This window comes from Ostrea edulis, chromosome 2 (assembly GCF_947568905.1).
Source record: "Ostrea edulis chromosome 2, xbOstEdul1.1, whole genome shotgun sequence".
NCBI classification, from domain to species: domain Eukaryota; kingdom Metazoa; phylum Mollusca; class Bivalvia; order Ostreida; family Ostreidae; genus Ostrea; species Ostrea edulis.
The window spans coordinates 59,705,091-59,724,851 of record NC_079165.1 but is presented as its reverse complement, the minus strand read 5'-3'; the positions used below and the strand labels follow the sequence as shown (position 1 = coordinate 59,724,851).

The 19,761-nt window shown below is 34.9% G+C and overlaps 3 protein-coding genes across 6 annotated transcripts in view; 1 reads left to right on the top strand and 2 right to left on the bottom strand.

The window, feature by feature from the left end:
- LOC130046424 (A-kinase anchor protein 7-like) overlaps nt 1-6,506 on the bottom strand; it is a 44,303-nt gene extending 37,797 nt beyond the window's left edge. The window contains exon 1 of one of the 3 annotated variants that reach the window (XM_056154609.1): nt 6,466-6,506. In XM_056154609.1, the coding sequence (XP_056010584.1) occupies nt 6,466-6,491 (26 nt within the window). In that variant the 5' untranslated portion in view covers nt 6,492-6,506. Of the gene's footprint in view, nt 1-592; nt 623-686; nt 772-6,465 lie in introns of those variants that run through there. The other 2 variants (XM_056154606.1, XM_056154605.1) reach the window with 2 other exon arrangements.
- LOC125681531 (cyclin-dependent kinase 7-like) overlaps nt 1-19,761 on the top strand; it is a 153,643-nt gene that overhangs the window by 42,213 nt on the left and 91,669 nt on the right. Inside the window, exon 1 of one of the 2 annotated variants that reach the window (XM_056154604.1) lies at nt 19,141-19,715. The exons of the other annotated variant lie outside the window; for it this stretch is intronic. The gene's annotated coding sequence lies outside the window, so the exon portion shown is untranslated. Of the gene's footprint in view, nt 1-19,140; nt 19,716-19,761 lie in introns of those variants that run through there. 2 annotated transcript variants of the gene reach the window in all.
- LOC130051465 (uncharacterized) lies at nt 17,335-19,263 on the bottom strand. The gene is made up of 2 exons (XM_056153414.1): nt 19,153-19,263; nt 17,335-18,096 (listed from the first exon to the last, which is right to left on the bottom strand). The coding sequence occupies exons 1-2, from the start codon at nt 19,261-19,263 to the stop codon at nt 17,335-17,337; spliced, it is 873 nt and encodes a 290-aa protein (XP_056009389.1).

The following is a 19,761-nucleotide window of genomic DNA, read 5'->3' as shown; positions in this document are numbered from 1 at the left end:
AATGCATTAACGACCAAGTTTGATTATTCTAGACCAAATAATTGTCCAGTTACGACTCGGGCAGGATTTTGCCATATTTGGCCATATCGTCTTATTGGAAAGTCACCGTGACCTAACGTTAAAGTGCAAACCACCCTCTACCCAAGATGTATCAGCTGAAAAAGTTTGATGATTCTACAATATAGGTCTCATAGTATTTGAGTTACGAGCCGGACACGAAGCGAGACAGACGGACGGACGGACACGATCGCCAAACCATATTACATCCCGACTAAAGATGGGAGTATAAAAAAATGTATGAAATCATTAAATACTGGTGTTATTACTGAAATATATAAGATGAGGTCAATTTTCATCAAATTTAATTTTTGGCGACAAAGTGACAGTTACATGTAATGCCCTTTTTAAAGTTTTAAATATACATGTATATTCAGACTGTAACCCATTACATGCAATATCAAGTGTTTGGACAGAGAGAAAAAAGATTCGCAATGTTTCATTCGACTGCGACACTGAACAATTTTATCAAATAAACTAAAGCGAGGCAAGATGGCATGTATGCACTTCAAATATATTTACTTTATTTACATACCCCTATTATACACATCCACCATTTAAATATGTACGGACCAAATCTGCCATACAATCGATCGTGTCGACTTAAAACGATCAAACCATAAACTTACCCCCATAAATTATCTGCTTGCATATTTTCGATGTGAGTCAGATGAACAAGAAGTCCTTGACGCGCGTGCAACATGCAAATATTACGTTGTGGTGCGCTAGATTTAATCAAGCATACACTTTTGGTGTAGATAACAACGTATATTTTTGTACACTCAGTTGGAGGTGTGTGCTGATGAGCGTGGTGCAGAATTAAGAAGGCAGAAAAAGGAGAATCAGCGGTTAAGACAATCATGTATTTTTTGTTAATTTTCATTAATTATGCAATGACATAATATAAGATATTGAGTATATAATTACAAACCACAAACAACAATATGTTGAATTGTTGGTAAACTATACATACTACAGTATGATTGAGAACATTTGCACATTTGATTGAAATATAACAATACTACTGTAGTTTTATTAGAAACATATAGTTTGTGGGTTCGTTTTATCCAACATTTTAACAAGGACAAAAAGTCCTCTAAGAATAAAACGTATAGTGTTTGGAACTCGTTGTAAAATGACATGCAGGGCCGACTGCTTGTAAAAGTGTCAGCCCTGTCAAACATCTACTAAACCTCAGGGAATAACTGCCATTTTTAAAATTACTTTTATTATTATCTAATAATGATGGACGAAGGACCTAATTTGTTTCTACTATATACAGATTTTATTCAAATTTTGATATACTGTAAAACATACATAAATGAATTAAAATCAATGAAAAAACATACGGTCATCAACTTTGATTTTCCGTTGGGGGACTTCAAAAGTAGGCAGTGAAAAATTCGTAATATAAAAAAAAAGTGGGGGGGGGGGGATTCTCCTGTACAATATAAAAGTATGACAGCAGGAAGATATTCATCTTAAAATATCCTAAGGAAAAAAATGTAGGTTGTCAGCTTAGATTTTTCGGGGGAGCATGTCAAATGGAATTATTTTACCAATATTTAAGGAAAAAGTAACATCGGTAGATAAGATTTTTCACTTGTGGTTTCACACTTTTTCCTTTATCCTAAATAACTATATAGATTTGGAAAAAAAAGGATTATCATTTATATATAAGTATTGAATCATCGTATGATATTCCATGGGTGGTGTCAAAATATATAATGCACATGTATATGAACTGTCACAAATTCAATAGTCCCGATATATAGAGCTCACTATTGGAGCTGGAAACGACGGCTTTGTGATATATTTAGTGTGCATGTGGTTTTTTCGTCTTCTCATTTTCACAATCTTTAATTAAAGTAATACTAGCTCTCATTTTTGAAATTTTTTGTTGCAAAATTGTGATTTACTATATCAATGACAGAAAAATAAGGTTAATAAACTTTTGTTATTAATATTTGTGTTTGAAAACCCATCCAGAGGCTCTGAATGAAGCAAGATTACATTATTGTCTTTCCATACAAAAATTGATTTCTGTGTAATGCCATATATTCAATAGAACCGAAATCTTTATTTTGATAAACTCTTAAACTTAATTTTAATTTTATCAATGACTATGGTTAAAGTTACATACAAAACTATCGTAATAGTCTAAATAGCACACTTTTATAACAAAATAGAATTTTCAGATTGAGAGCTATTATAACTTTAACCTTTCATAATAAAAAAAAAGTGTAGTTATATTTTTATTTTGTTGTACATACGTACGACAGTTTGATTCATGACACATGTCCGACTTTATGCGCAGAATAGAGTGTAAACTTATGTGGGTAAGACGCCCCTGCTGTATTACAGATCTACACAAGTAACTAGCTCTACCGAGCGGATTCATTGGTTATTTATAGAAATGTACGAGTGCAATGCACGCAATCAAAAGCAATCTATGTCACATCTTATAGCATCATTTTTAGCCGAGTTGCAACGAAGTTGAACTCGACTATTGGTTTGATGATGGGGCGGGCGGGCGGGCGTCAACAATTGGTTTCCGGATGGTAACTCAGAAAGTTTAAATCCGAATCAAATGAAACTTTGATATATTGTTGGGTACCAGGTAAGGAAAACCCCTATCGATTTTGGAGAATATAGGTCAAAGGTCAATGTCACAGTGACCGAAAATAGAATGAAAATTTCAGAAAAATTTGGTTTCCGGATGATAACTCAGAAAGTTTAAATCCGAATCAACTGATACTTATAGATATTGTTATGTACAAGGTAAGAAAGACCTCTATTGATTTTGGAGAAAATAGGTCAAAGGTCAAGATCACAGTGACCGAAAATAGATTTAAAATTCCAAAAAAATTTGGTTTCCGGAGGATAACTCGAAAATTTTTAATTTGAATCAAATGAAACTTGGATATATTGTGGGATACCAGCAAAGCAAGGCCCCTATTGATTTGGGAGAAAAAAGGTCAAAGGCCAAGGTCACGGTGATCGAAAATAGATTGAAAACTTCAGACAAATATGGTTTCTGGACAGTAACTGGAAAAGTTTAAAACTGAAATTAGTTCTTCACAATTATAAATATGCCACATCATTCCTGACTTTACAATGTATCCCATGCAACTCGGCTCATGCATCCCTGGGTGCATACATTGATTTATTTTATTTGTATCGTTGATCTGTATCATGTATATCAAACGAGAGAGAAAGATTCCTGTGTTGCCTATTAGTCCGATGTCAGTCTCTTAGGTACTGACATAGTAGGCATTCGCACAGTGTTACGTTGCCAACAGACAGATAATCCATGTGCTAAAATTTACATTGCAGGAGCGCAGTGGCAATATTGCCCGATACAATATCATGATTTTTCTGATAATCCGTTACATAGTATCATTTTTTTTTAATGTCTACTCAAATCTTTTTATATTGATGATTGCGAATCATTACTTCCTTCCATGTTTGGAAGAGTTAATATGCAATGGATTGCAGCAGGAATTAAGATTTTTTTTTTACTATCCTTAATACTGAAATAAGGCCAAATTGACTTGCATGAACGATGATTGTGCCGTAAAATCGTGGACGATGCGTTTTTGACAATATATATATATATATATATATATATATATATATATATATATATAAAGCACAGAAATAGCAATGAACTCTTAAATGAACATTTCTGTCCTTTATATGAAATATTTCAAATGCAATGTGTATCATATATGATCCTCTTAAATGTACGTTAAATAAATGTATTCCATTTCCATTCTCAATGACCGTGTAGCGTGTGACTGCGTGGTGAGAATTCCATCGTCATCGAAAGCAAGTTTTTTGACTTGCCTAGATGGTCGAGCTGTCTAGCGTGCTGGTTACATGCTGCTAGGAGATTTGGTTCCGTATGTCCGTATTAGCAAATGTTCAAGTCAAGATATTTATTTAGCCAAGGCGATTTAAGGGACAAGTCGCATACACTGGTTCAAATTTTCATCAAAAGATATGTGCAGAGTCTATTTTACCGAAATTATCTTTCTTAAAATGCATGAAAATATTAGGCCACTGATAAAATGTGTTGTGTTTCCGCTAACCCGACCGACCCTAAATTATAGCCCCGACCCTAGAATTTTTTTTCGATATTTAAAAAAGAAAATCGTCATTTTCCCGGAAAAAATATATTCCCGGTTCTTGGTTTTCGTTTTAGTTAGACATTGAGATGAAGTCATTCAAACGCTTAATGATATACAAAATTGCATGGTATTGTGTCAAGCGTTTAAACAACATTGATAATGTTTCTAACTAACAGCATGGATGATGGTTGACCCAGTGGCTAGTACCTCCATGCGTGCTCACGCAACGATGATTGAACAATTGAAGTTAACAGACGGTCGAGAGACTCTGCAAAGTGTCATGTTTTCATAGAAGACTTTCTTTTGTTAAAATTGCCAACTCCTATGTTGTTTTTAGACGGTGGCTATTTATAGCCATGCACTGTCTTATGCTATCATTTCAACGGGCATTAGACGGGGACCCTAGTTTTATATGGAGGTCATGATGCAGAGTGACAGACATGAATGTCCAGTCTGTCAAATTTGTATGCACATCCTTGGTTTCTGCTGCAGTTCTAACTGAAAACACTATAAAAAAAAAGGTCGCAAATAAAGCAGTGAGCGCATTCGAGTTGTTGATGGCTGGTGAGAGCCGAGAGGAAAAAAAGATGTGCAGATTGTTTTTAAAATAAAAATTTGTCCGGTAAAAAGTTTTAGCTGGAAGAGAGTTGGATCCCATTAGGATAAGTGGGATCTACCCAGACTGTCTTCCTACCCTTGTTCCATTTAGATTGTGAAAATACATTCAGAAATGTATTAATAAACTTAAAATATGTTAATGATGTTGATATTTTGGTGATGATTTAATATATATTTTTCAAAACCATCACATTATTTCCCTGTCAAACATATCCAATAGAAGTATTCCTATGACAACCAATCTAAATGTAGAAACAATATATCTGGTACTTGTAGAACATAGTGGCATAGAGGAGTTAACTTAAATTTGTGTTTTATGCTAGATATGTTTCATTGAAAAATATAGTTTCTTATAAAACATCTGGAAATAATCCTCAGCCAATAACGGGTGAAATGTTATGATTGAAAGTTTACTTGCAATGCAATTTAAGCGAAATTTTATTTTGAAAGTATAAAATTCAATAGAACATTTAACTTGTGCAGTAATTAGGGCTATACGGACCGTGGAAATCGGCCTGGATAGCTCAGTGGTTAGAGCACCTGACTAGAAATGCAGGGGTCCAGCCAAAGATTTTCTCCTTCCCATACTACATTTGGTGCCGTTGACCATCCCTAATGGTGCAGGTTGGCCTATCAGGGGCGAAAAGAACCTGGGTTGATATTGAAAGACAATTATAAAATTATAATTGATCTTAAGGAGGGAGGAATGTAGTAATTAGGGCTATACGGACCGTGGATATCGGCCTGGATAGCTCAGTGGTTAGAGCACCTGCCTAGTAATGCAGGGGTCCCGGGTTCGATTCCCGGTCCAGCAAAAGATTTTCTCCTCCTTCCTATACTACACAGTCTACACTTGTTAGTGTTTACAATGTTTTTGCATACTTTGAAAAAATAAAATTTAAAAAAAAAAAAATTTATTTCCTACCTACCTACCCTATTTTTTTCTGGAACGTTAGCGGAAACTCAACAATTTTTATCGTTGGCCTTATTACAAACATCTTCGCCCGCTTCGAATTCTATCGAGGCAACATCGTCAGCTTCGATCAATGAATTTACAGTTGTACGTGTACATCACAGGGGCTAAGCCCGTTTTGGGCCCGAACTCTGTGAGGAAAAATAAGTCGTGTAACGTCTACACAAAGAACATTATTAAAGTATGAGGATGTAAGTAGCGTATAATTGATGTGAAATTTTAATTGACAGGTCCGAAATCTTCCATACTAGTCTGAATTTCGCTGCTGTCATAGGCGAGAAACGACTCCGTGACCTGGACCGGTAAATGTCCTAGTAAAAATAAACAAGTGAAATCGAGAGAACGATGACGTATATCTTTGTTATTTTAAGAACCAGTGACTTCAAATTTGACATGCAAGTAGTTAAAACATTAATCCATGCAAAGAAAACGACAAATTACGCATAGCTTGCCTTGTTTAAGATTTTATAGACATTTGAAGCGAGTGGTTAGTTTTTTTTTATCTGTGTCAGAGTTAGACCCCTTTCTATATTGATGGTATCACAGAGTTCGGGCCCAAAACGGGCTTAGCCCCTGTGGTGTACATGAGTAAGAATTCCAACAACCAATCAATTTAATGATGCCTCCCTGGCCAGGCAGTGTTTTAAATTCATAAATTCGTCGTCTAATAAGTCGGTGAAATACCTTTGTTTGGAACTGCCGTCTGCCATCTTGTTTTGTCCAATCCTGCACACAATCAGGAACTGTCCCTTCCTCAGGACGATAGAATATTTACATAGAAATGAAAACTAAATAGAAAAGGGAACTATATATATATATATATATATATATATATATATATATATATACAGGTATAGTAAAATAATGAGAATGAGTATCGAATATGAAGAGAATTATTACATTAATCACCTGTAATTTTGTAAATTGAAAATAGAAGGATATCAAACGATATCAAACAATCATTCTAGTTTTGTACAGATGATTTTACGATGATATTATTGTGATCTGATTCTGTCCTCATTACTTAGCACACAGATGTAATATATGTAATTCAATTAGGAGGAGGAGGGGGGCTGGACCCCCCACTGTAGATCCGCATGATTCGGACATAGTTCTTTAGTGATGTTTTGTGCACATGCCACTAAATAGGTGGGCGGGATGGGTAGAGTATAAATGCAGGCCTCCGTATGTGTGAAAAGTGTGCTCTAATACTTGAACACCTGCTCCACGACTTAATGATGGAAATCGAAACCAATGACTGGTATAGGTGTGATAGTTGGACTTTTGTTTTATTATTTTACATTATACTTTGATTTAATTCAGATTCTCATTCATTCATTCATGCTTGCATTCATTCATGCGCAGCGCTACTAACTACAGTTTTTGTGTGTATGTGTTTAAATAAACCTAAACACCCCTATTTCTTATAATGGTTAAGTCCAGGTCTCAGGTATTGAATAGCCTAGGTGAGAGTATGTACATTTTAATAGGTAATGTACTGGGTTTAAATTTCTATTGGCTGGTTATTTGTATTTTGGCCAATGGTAGACCCTGGCGGGAATTTCAGGGTGCTTGCAGGTATTCTTTTTCAAAGTGAGTAGTTAGTGAGTTGCTAGACCAGTAGAAGAATAGTTTGTCTTACATAGGTGTGACTACTACATTTCATAAATCTAAAAGTACTTGGATTGTTCTATACAACACCTTTACCTGTAAGTAAAATAAGCTATTTAAAATCTATAAAATCACTTATTTAATTCTATATAAGTAATTAATGAATGAGAAGTTATATTTTAAATAAATTGCCAAACTTGTATGAAAGAGAAGAATGGAAGCTGCTAAATGTTATGAATATCTATTCAGCTATTGCAAGTTTTTATTTTAATTCCTGTATCCTTAAATGAGAAGGTTTTGTGAATATTGTTATAATTGCTGTTTTAATAGGTCAGTATATATAAAGCCCAGTTTTGAGCCAACACTGTATAAGGGGCTAACTCCGTTCCATAAACCGGTATGTAATGTACATATAATTGACCTAATCTAATTACTATATTTTAATCACAGAAATAATGTAAACTATAAATTAATGGCCTAAACATTAATTTCTATTAATTGAATGTTCTGTGTATTTGTTATTGTTGAAATATCATGTCTTAGTATTGTCTTTGTGTTGTTTGTATGTTTATATATTGTCATTGTTTTAGGGTCATCACATCTCATGTCATCTCATCTCGTATATGTTTTACTCCGTATGATTGATGAAATAAATGAACTCACTACCCTACAACCATCTTGTGAAATTCATATTCAAGAACGGTTACATAGGTATTATATATTTTTAAATAGGACCATGCAGTAGAACACGTGATCCAGTATATTAACACATGGAATGTGATTAATTATCACATATTCTCACTGTCAGACAATTCACCGCTGTTCGTGTCGTTGGTCATTTTTAGTGCTTTTTATATCCTTATAAATTTGACCTTGTATCTACTATTAGATCCGACACTTTGGATCTTGAGTGTTGTTGGGTTTTAGTGCTTTATATACATGTATACAGTGGTGTAGCTTCCATTGAGGCAACCGAGGCAACTGCCTCGGTAAAAAAAAAAACACCTTTTACGTTGTTAGATAGCTTCTGGGGGGCTCAGCCCCCCAGACCCCCTGCTTCGGTAATATTCGAACCCAAGCTACGCCTATGATGTATATATATAAGCACTGATAAGGCCACGACACTGTTGATTACGTAAAACTCTTTCGACGTAACCCGCGTCTTTATCAGGAGACATATATATACCGGTATATATGAAATTAATATATACACGTGTAATTGATTACAATTCAGATACCTGTGACTATACGGATAGGTTATGATTTTAAGTATTGATTATGTCTTACACCTTTCACTATTTTGACAACAAACTGCTGGACGATGTAAACTTTTGACTGACGATATTTTTTGAAAACAATATTTTATTATGTAGAAAACATAATTGGATTGGTCAACAGGCATTGCCTATACAAGTTATACATTGCTATATACGCTTTCCATGATAACTGACGGTATTAAATATACATTGTACATGTTAATGCACAGTCATTAGGGGATTGATTTTGGTACTATTTAGACTGTCACTACTTCGTTCATCATTAGAAACTGGCTGAAAAAGAATTGTTCATTCATTTATTAGACGGGGAAACAAAGATTATTTTCATGATGTCTCTGACTAAATCGGCATGTAGCAAGAGGTAGAAAGGGGGAGGGGTGCCAAAATATACGATCCTCTCCCATGTGGACTCCAAGACAAGGACCATGATTTATGATTCAAACTTACATTTGCGCCAATACTAATGCATTGAAAGATTTTTTATATGAGAAACAATTATCATAACCCCCCCCCCCCCCCCCCCCAAATAATTCGTGTAGAGAGATACACGTGTAATATGCTGAAACATTGATTATCATCTGCAAAATTATTTTTTAGCTAGATTTTCATTGTGACAGTGTCAAATCTTGCGTAGAACTTATCACATTGTTTGTAAATCTTATCACTTCCTACAAGCTTCACTCTCGGTTCCATTGTCATGTCTTGAATTTAGAAACTTTTCAAGATAGTTTAAAAAAAAAAAATTTTTTTGCACACTATACGTCTGAATGGATTTCATGCTTTTTTTTTTTTACTTCATCCAATGTAACATTGTTTAGTGCGTGTGCCTTCGCTGAACATACATCTAGTGCACTCGGAAAAAATGAACATATTGTACAGATACACACCAGTTTAGCTTCAGGTATCCACGTCATGTACATGATTGATATTCATTTAATTTAGATTGAATCTATATGTAAACACAAACCCAATTCTGATCGGTATAGAACTGCGAGCGAAAGTATTGGTTCGCCGCCTACATTCTGGTCAATTTTTAAGTTATCATTTTTAAATGATTTTTATGATAATATAAATATATATATGAATTTTCATTGATTTATTTGACAAAACAAAGAGAGATAACTATAATTTGGATTAAAACCACGTATTTCACTTTAGGAATCAATGGAAAACAAAAAATATTTTTAATCCCGCCCCAGTAAAAAACAAATTGTCATCTAGCAAATTTATACCAAAACTTTTGTTGTTTCATGGGGGAGGGGACATATGTTTACAGACCAAAACACGGTGATAATGTTCACACGTATTTTTTAAGGTTATCAAATAGATTTCCAAGTTTAACCATTTTTTACTCAATAATACTTTAGTAATTTGACAAATTGAATGGTTATTTATTTATTTCATTAAGCATTTAAAATATATTACGTTTTAATGCCTGATTTCAAGGAACAGATTTATCTACCCCCTAATCAAAGGAGTTGTAATTGAGAGCAATTAATTAATTTTTTTTGTAATTCATTTATTTTTTTGCTTTCACAATAAATAAACATTTACATATTAACAATACATGATAATATAGTATATACATATTTCAAGCAAGTACAAACATATATGTGTATATTTAGGAGTGCATATGTACATGTATAATGTGAAAGGTATTTAATTTCGAAAAGATGGGGAGAGAGAAGGAGAGACAGAGAGAGAGAGAGAGAGAGAGAGAGAGAGAGAGAGAGAGAGAGAGATAAGGGGAGTAAGGGGAAGAATTTTGCCTGGTCTACTGATCAGTCTCAATCATTTCATATAAAGCAATTGTTATTTGTTAACTGTACATAATTAAAGCAAATCACATATATTCTGCCAGTATTTCTCATATTCAGTATATTTACAGCTTTTTAGCAACATAGATTTCTCTATATAAAATCTATCAATGATATGTTTTTTGACAGCACAAACATTTAGTTTTGGAGCCATTTTATACCTACTTGCAAATATGTAATACTTTACAATAAGTATTAGTAAATTTTGTACTTTGTATAAGTTTCTGTTATTGTATTTGCCAAATAGTATGGCTTGTCTATCACATATAATTGGTTTATTAAATTTATTGAGAAACCAGTCTTCAATTGCACACCAGATCTCCTTTACTTCAAAACATTCTACAAACAAGTGATCAATTGTTTCTATGTTACTTTTGCAAAATGTACAAATGGGGGAGTCTATTAATTAAAGTTTAAAAAGATAATTATTGGTAGGAATTGTTCTATGAAGTATTTGAAATTGTAACCATTGATACTTTGACTCTTTTGCTACCTTAAAGGGGAGCTCAAATATTTTATTCCATTCTATCTCATTAAACAGATCACCATTCTCAACCCATTTTGATACTGAAGTAATTGGTACCCGTTTTTTATCAATTAAAACATTGTACATATCTTTGCAGCCCTTTTCATTTTTAAACAAGAGGCCCATGGGCCACATCGCTCACCTGAGTCACCTTGGTCCATATCAGAAGATTTTCCATATCTATTTGCATGTAAAACCGTAATCCCTATTATGGCCCCAAACCTACCCCTGGAGGCCATGGTTTTTGCAAACTTGAATCTACACTATGTCAGAAAGCTTTCATGTAAATGTGAACTTCTTTGGCCCAATGGTTCTTGAGAAGAAGATTTTTAAAGATTTTTCCTATATATTTGTATGTAAAACTTTGATCCCCTATTGGGGCCCCATCCTACCCCAGGGGGCCATGATTTTAACAAACCTGAATCTGCACTATATCAGAAAGCTTTCATATAAATCTCAGCTTTTCTGGCTTAGTGGTTCTGGGAAGAAGATTTTTAAAGATTTTTCCTATATATTTGTATGTAAAACTTTGACCCCCTATTGTGGCCCCATCCGACCCCCGGGGGCCATGATCTTAACAATTTATAATCTACACTATATCAGGAAGCTTTCATATAAATCTCAGCTTTTCTGGCTCAGTGGTTCTTGAGAAGAAGATTTTAAAAGATTTTTCCTATAAATTTGTATGTAAAACTTTGATGACCCCCTTGAGGCCCCATCCAATCCCCGGGGTCCATGATTTTAACAATCTTGAATCTGCACTATATCAACAAACAAACAAAAAACGAAAAAAAAAAAACACAAAAAAACTTTGACCCCCTATTGTGGCCCCATCCGATCCCCGGGGGCCATGATTTTAACAATTTAGAATCTGTACTATATCATAAAGCTTTCATATAAATCTCAGCTTTTCTGGCTCAGTGGTTCTTGGGAAGAAGATTTTTCAAGATTTTTCCTATATATTTGTATGTAAAACTTTGACCCCCTATTGTGGCCCCATCCGACCCCCGGGGGCCATGATTTTAACAATTTATAATCTGCACTATATCAGGAAGCTTTCACATAAATCTCAGCTTTTCTGGCTCAGTGGTTCTTGAGAAGAAGATTTTTAAAGATTTTTCCTATATATTTGTATGTAAAACTTTGATCCCCTATTGTGGCCCCATCCTACCCCAGGGGACAATGATTTTAACAATTTAGAATCTGCATTATATAAGGAAGCTTTCATATAAATCTCAGTTTTTCTGGCTCAGTGGTTCTTGAGAAGAAGATTTTTAAAGATTTTCCCTATATATTTGTATGTAAAACTTTGATCCCCAATTGTGGCCCCATCCAACCCCCGGGGGCCATGATTTAAACAAACTTGAATCTGCATTATGTCAGGAAGCTTTCATGTAAATCTCAGCTTTTCTGGCTTAGTGGTTCTTGAGAAGAAGATTTTTAAAGTTTTTCCCTATATATTTGTGTGTAAAACTTTGATCCACCCCCTGGGGCCCCATCTTATCCCCGGGGGCCATGATTTGAACAAACTTGAATTTTCACTATGTCAGAAAGTTTTCATGTAAAAATCAGCTTTTCTGGCTTAGTGGTTCTTGAGAAGAAGATTTTAAAAGATTTTTCCTATATATTTGTATGTAAAACTTTGATCCCCTATTGTGGCCCCATCCAACTCCAGGGGCCCATGATTTGAACAAACTTGAATCTGCATTATGTCAGGAAGCTTTCATGTAAATCTCAGCTTTTCTGGCTTAGTGGTTCTTGAGAAGATTTTTAAAGATTTTCCCTATATATTTGTATGTAAAACTTTGATCCCCTATTGTGGCCCCATCCAACCCCCGGGGGCCATGATTTAAACAAACTTGAATCTGCATTATGTCAGGAAGCTTTCATGTAAATCTCAGCTTTTCTGGCTTAGTGGTTCTTGAGAAGAAGATTTTTAAAGTTTTTCCCTATATATTTGTGTGTAAAACTTTGATCCACCCCTTGGGGCCCCATCTTATCCCCGGGGGCCATGATTTGAAAAAACTTGAATCTTCACTATGTCAAAGTTTTCATGTAAAAATCAGCTTTTCTGGCTTAGTGGTTCTTGAGAAGAAGATTTTTAAAGATTTTTCCTATATATTTGTATGTAAAACTTTGATCCCCTATTGTGGCCCCATCCAACCCCAGGGGCCCATGATTTGAACAAACTTGAATCTGCATTATGTCAGGAAGCTTTCATGTAAATCTCAACTTTTCTGGCTTAGTGGTTCTTGAGAAGAAGATTTTTAAAGTTTTTCCCTATATATTTGTATGTAAAACTTTGACCCCCCCTTGTGGCCCCATCCTACCACCGGGGGCCATGATTTGAACAAACTTGAATCTGCAATATGTCAGGAAGCTTTCAGGTAAATTTCAGCTTTTCTGGCCCAGTGGTTCTTGAGAAGAAGATTTTTAAATGACCCCACCCTATTTTTGCATTTTTGTGATTATCTCCCCTTTGAAAGGAACATGGCCCTTCATTTGAACAAACTTGAAAGCCCTTCACCCAAGGATGATTTTGGCCAAGTTAGGTTGAAATTGGTCCAGTGGTTCTGGAGAAGAAGTCGAAAATGTGAAAAGTTTACAGACAGATGGACAGACAGACAGACGGACGCCGGACAAAATGTGATCAGAATAGCTCACTTGAACCTTCGGTTCAGGTGAGCTAAAAATATAGAAATTGATTTAGGGATAAAAGGCATAAATTTTTTTTCTAATTTCTTTTATATTTACATGTCTAGTTCTGCATATTCTACAATATTTGTTTTGATACCTGAATCACTGAGTGCCTTGAAACTTTTGAAGTTGCCATCAGAATCAAAAAGATCAATTACATATATCATACCAGCTTTAAAATAACTCTTCAAGAAGATGGAACTATTGTTTATTTTGATGTTTGGGTTATACCATATATGCTCAAAGAGATCTAGCACTTTGTTAGGGGTTTCAATAATTTTGATCCAACTAGAAAACACTTCTTTCCAGAAATTATTATTTATTGTTTTACATATTGTGAGGACGTAGTCAGTCCCTCTTGACCATATATTACTAATATTTGTTTTCAACTCTGCCTCAAGTAATTGTACCCATTTTGAATTTGAGTGAAGAATTCTTCTAATCCAACTTGATTTTAAAGCTGTAATAAATTCTGTATAATCTATCATTTTTAATCCTCCGTTTCTATATTCTTGTATGATAGTATTTTTTTTTAATTTTATGAATTTTACTTCCCCATAGGTAGCTGAAGATTTCTATTTCAAATTTCTTGATATATTCTGGGTCAGGGTTTGGTATAGTAAGTACCAAATGGTTCAACTTTGGTATAATCAAAGTTTTTATCACAACAAGTCTTCCAATAGGAGTTAACTTTCTTAATTTCCATTGATTTATGAGGTGCTTAATTTCAGATAATTTTGTGTTATAGTTCATTTCAACTACTTCATTAAGGTCTACAGAAAATTTAATCCCCAACAAATCAAAGGTTGTATTTTTCCAGTCAAGTTTCCATCTGGAATGATGGAAAACTTCATCTGAAATTTTTTTTACTGCCAATCCATACCATTTTAGTTTTAGAGAAATTTATTTTAAGACCAGAGACATTGGCGAAGTAATCTAGTTCTCTGAGGATACCGTCCATGGATTCAGGTGATCCATCTGAGAACAATGAGGTATCATCAGCATACTGTGATAATTTGTATTCCTCACCCTCAATTGTTATTCCTTTTATATCTTTATTATTTCTTATGATTATTCCAAGGACTTCTGCACAGAGTAAGAAAAGATAAAGTGATATGGGGTCACCTTGCCTACAGCCTCTTTTGGGGTGAAAATACTCTGAGGTTATTCCATTTTGTATGACACAAGACTTTATGTCATTATAGAAGGTTTTTATCCAGTTTTTTATTGATGTACCAAAATTGAAAAAGTCAAGAGTTTCATATATAAAGTCCCAGGAGATTGAGTCAAAGGCTTTTCCAAAGTCTATCAACATTAACAAACCAGGAATTTGATTATATTCTGTATATTGCATTAAATCTTGCACCAGCCTAATATTTTCCCCTATAAATCTTCCTTTTAAAAAACCTGATTGATCCCTATTGATTAATTTGTCTAAAAATATTTTTAATCTTCCAGCAATGCATCCTGAAGCTATTTTGTATAGAACATTTAGGAGGCTTATTGGACGCCAGTTTTTCAAATACTGTTTAGGCTTTACAATTTTTGGTATGCATGTAATTATGCCAAGTTTATTAGGTTCTGTAAACTGCATAATATCTGCAGAATTATTAATGGCTCTTGTGATAAAGCAGCCTAAATCTTTCCAAAAGAACTTAAAAAACTCGGACGAGAAGCCATCTGGCCCCTGGACTCTTATCATTTTTCATTTGTTTTAAAAAATTTAAAACTTCCAATTTTGTTACTGGACCTTCGAGACTATCTGATTCTTTCTTAGTAAATTTTGGGATATCATAATCCTTTAATCTTTTGTGAATATTTTCTTTTTCTATAGTTTATCTTTTTTTATATAGATTTTCATAAAAAAGTTTGGATTCATTTAGTATATCAAATTGATCAGTGCAAATTGTACCATCTTCTTTTTCAATTTTTGGTATTAGCTTACTAATATAATTTCTTGATTCTAAACTTACAAAGTACCTAGAAGGTTTTTCTCCTTCTCAGACCTGTGACAGAACTGTCCTGCCACAACTGGAGATTTGAAAATTTTCAGCTGGTCTGATAACTGGAGATTTTTTATCGACATTTTTTTTTACCGTTTTTGTGTGTTCATTGGCTAATGAAATCATGCTACTAGTAGTTTTTTGTGTTACAAGTGTCTGAGTTCATAATAATCAGATCCTTTTTGTGTTGAGAACATTGATAATTCCTTTTTTGTATTAAGAACATTGATAATAATAATTTCTGGAAAGAAGTGTTTTCTAGTTGGATCAAAATTATTGAAACCCCTAACAAAGTGCTAGATCTCTTTGAGCATATATGGTATAACCCAAACATCAAAATAAACAATAGTTCCATCTTCTTCACGAAAGACATCTTTCAGACAAAAAGTGTCCAAAGACTGATTGTCTTGATTTTGGGTTGTTTAAGTGCTTATAGTTCATGGAGTCTAACTCCTTATTTAGTATAAGATTAAAATCACCCCCTATAACAATATGTTGAGAAGAGTACATCTCTTCAATCTTATTTTGGATGTTCATATAAAAGTCTGGAGTGTCAGAGTTTGGACCATAGATATTGATCAGTAAGAAACTTATTCCTTCTACTGTGGCATCCAAAATGATATAATTCCCACTATCATCTTTGTATTGATTGTGGATTTCTATCTCACAGTTATTATTAAAAAATATAGCAACTCCTCTTGAATTTGGTCTAAAGGAGCTAAAGAAGGCCTTATATCCCCATTGTGTCTTTATCATATTTTCGTCTATGTCAATAAAATGTGTGTCTTGAATAAAATATACGTTGTAGTTTTTATTTTTTAAATATTTTAGAACATCTCTTCGTTTGTTCGTGTCTCCTAGACCTTGACAGTTTACTGTGAGAATTTTTAATTCATTTGCATATGTTTGATTAACCATTGTCGTAGGGAATTGACCGAGACAGACCAGTACCCCTAAGTAATTCAATCTTTAGTAAAGAGTGAAGTGCGTGTATTTGAAAAACCTTCCTAAACATAAAAAATAAACACGCTTCAAATAGCGGCTTGAATGAGAGGTATAGAAGAAAAAAGAAAGAGAGCAAAGAGACAGAATACATACAAAAAACATGATAAAACCGTTTCTAGTGATACGGTCATACAGACCAACAAAAGAGCTAATTATTTGTTTACCTTATTCTATTTTTTTTTTTTGGCCGATTCGCCACCGGAAACACAATACGATAGATAAAAGCTCAAGGAATAAACCTATCACAACAGCTCTACTTTTCCCGGAATTCATTTAGAAGCTTTCGGAAATAGGCCTTAGCAACAAAGAGGGGGAAAAGCAGATATATATTGTCTGTATATCTATGATGATATGTTAATTCATTTTTGAAAATTATGAAGACATGTTGCAAATTAAGAGACATTAAATAAAAAGTGTTTCCGGTCTAACGAAACAAACAATGAAAAACATATATACACATGTTATAAGTCAAAAGTCTTTTCTATAGGATCGTAGTATCCAAATCAAGTAGAAATATAAATAATACCAAGTTCTTTTTTGTTTTAAATGTCAAATTTTCACAGTTACCTGCATTCAGCTGGGATTCGGAGACGTGGAGCGTGTGCGTTTATGATAGTTTATTTAGTGCACCAAACAACATTTTTTCCATAATTTCGTTTCGGACCAAGATGTCTTCCCACCATACGCGAAATTACCACGGACACATTCACTATATTTTGGTCTTGCAAAAGTTTTAGCATTTTCCTACCAGCCCCGAATTCTCCATCATCACAATATCCTTCGTGGAGTATTCCGTTATTGTCCTTAAATCTGTATATAAGGATGTTGTGGTTGGCTTTCCCATAGACCGGGTCCATCGAAATCTTCTTGTAGAAGTTCCTAACATTAGCATAGGTGTCTGCTTCAACTGCGGCCGCGCTGAATTGGTTTCTGCCCTCGCTGTGTGTATTAGAGCGTCCAGACTCCATTTCCTCAATTTTCTCTCTCTCTTTTTGGTCAAGTTGCAGAATTTCCTCAGCTGTTGGTGTGCTTACTTTGTCTTTGTAGACAGTTCCGTTTGGAAAGACGAGCTTATCTCCAATCAGTCGTGTCTGAACATTTTCCTTCCAGTATTTATTGTTTAGTTCAACCAGCTTCTTTCGGGTTTCGTTAATCTGAACTGGAGCCTGCGGCGTTATATAGAAAGGTATTTCCATCCCTGCCTCTTTCTTTGTTTTTTGTTGTCTAAGGATGTAATCTTTCTGCTCAAATCTCACCAGCTTTCCCGTAATTGTACGAGGCTTTGCGCTTGGCTTGCGGTCACCCGAGTTTCTGTGAATATTGGCAAATTCTATTCCGTCAACTCCCAGGTGTTCTTTAATCAGATTAATTAATTGACACTAGTATTAAAGTTAATAATCAAATACTAATGAATTATATTTTGCATTTTTAAAAATCTCATTAGCAAAATTGCAAAGCTTTTCAGAATATACGAGTTGAAATGTAGGCGGGAATCCAGAGTTAACGTGCGTATAGTTCATTGAATGAATATGGGTTGCTCTTGAATTATTTAAAAATACAATTCCACAAATCCTTCTTCAAATCGTAGCATCCGCCGCATTAAATCATTTACAATTGATTAAAAACTTTCGGAGAGAGTCAATAAAAGTTTTCAAATAAAAATCATAGTGTATATTTTTAAAATTAAAACTCGAAACATATGGCAGAGTTCATGACAGAGCCCTCTTGTTCAATACGTCGCATAAAATAACGTCGATCAAATTGGCACGTTATCGTAAACTATATATATATATATATATATGTATATGCATATTTACATATGTATTATACATAAGTAAAGTTTATTACGATCACAGAAGACTAATTTTCTTAGGTTTGACGCGGATATGGCACGAGCGGGGCTTGATTGATTGATTGTTTGCTGTTTTCCGTCATACACAACAATTTTTCAGTTATCTGGTGGCGCCCAGTTTTATTGGTGGAAGAGAGAACCCGGATACAACGCACCTGGGAAGAGACCAGCGACCTTCCGCAAGTAAATTGGGAAACTTTTGCACTTACCGGCGCGAGCGTGATTCGAACCCGCGCCGCCCAGAGGTGAAGGGCCGTGTGATTTTGAGCGTGATGCTCTAACCACTCGGCCACGGCGCGTATGTATATGTGTGTGTTCGTTTCGTTTCTGTCTGCTTGTTGAGGTTTTAATTCTATGTACGTCTTCTTCCTTCATCACCCTCTTCTTCCAGAATGAAGTGGATTCGTATTTTAATCAGTGTTTGATACTCCAGTGCGTAGTGAGCGGACAGCTAAAATTCCTTTTAAGACTTATTTACAGTAGATAAAACAGAAAGTATCTAAGTAGTTTTGTGAAGAAAAGCGGAGCTGTAGATGGTGTGCACCACGTTCCGGAAGCTCTTGAGAGATACAAGTGCCCTTACCGCTGACGGCATGGAGTTCCGCGTTCTGATGGTGGCTGGTAGGAATGTATGTTTATATACAACGATCCTGATGCTGCCTTGTCTGATGTTAACGGAGCAACCACGTGTCATGTTGGTGGTGTAATGAACCAGGTGATGCACAGGAACCTCTACTAAGTGATTTGTGATCTTGTAGAGAATTTATGACTCTTTCCCTGTCTCTTTTGTATTCCATTGGCTCCCATCCCAGCTGGTGTAGCAAGCTGGTTACACATCCGGGGTCTCTGGAGGACTAGTTTTCAGTGGTAAATCTAGCTGCATGCTGTACATTTTCCAGCTGTTGGATACATTGTTGATAGTAAGGGTCCCAGGTGTTTAAGGCATATTCAAGGATAGGTCTAACAAGAGTGGTATATGCCTTGACATCCTGTGGGTAGTAGCTACTTAGGTTGCGTCACAGAAATCCAACAGATCTGGCGGCTGTCAGACTAATTAATGTGGTCTTGCCATGACAGCTCTTGGTTGATGTGGATACCCAGATATTTGCAGCCGGGAACACCCTCTAAAGTATGACCGGAGAGATGGTAATTTGTTGACTGGCTTCCTGTTTCTAGTGGATTTTACACGCCC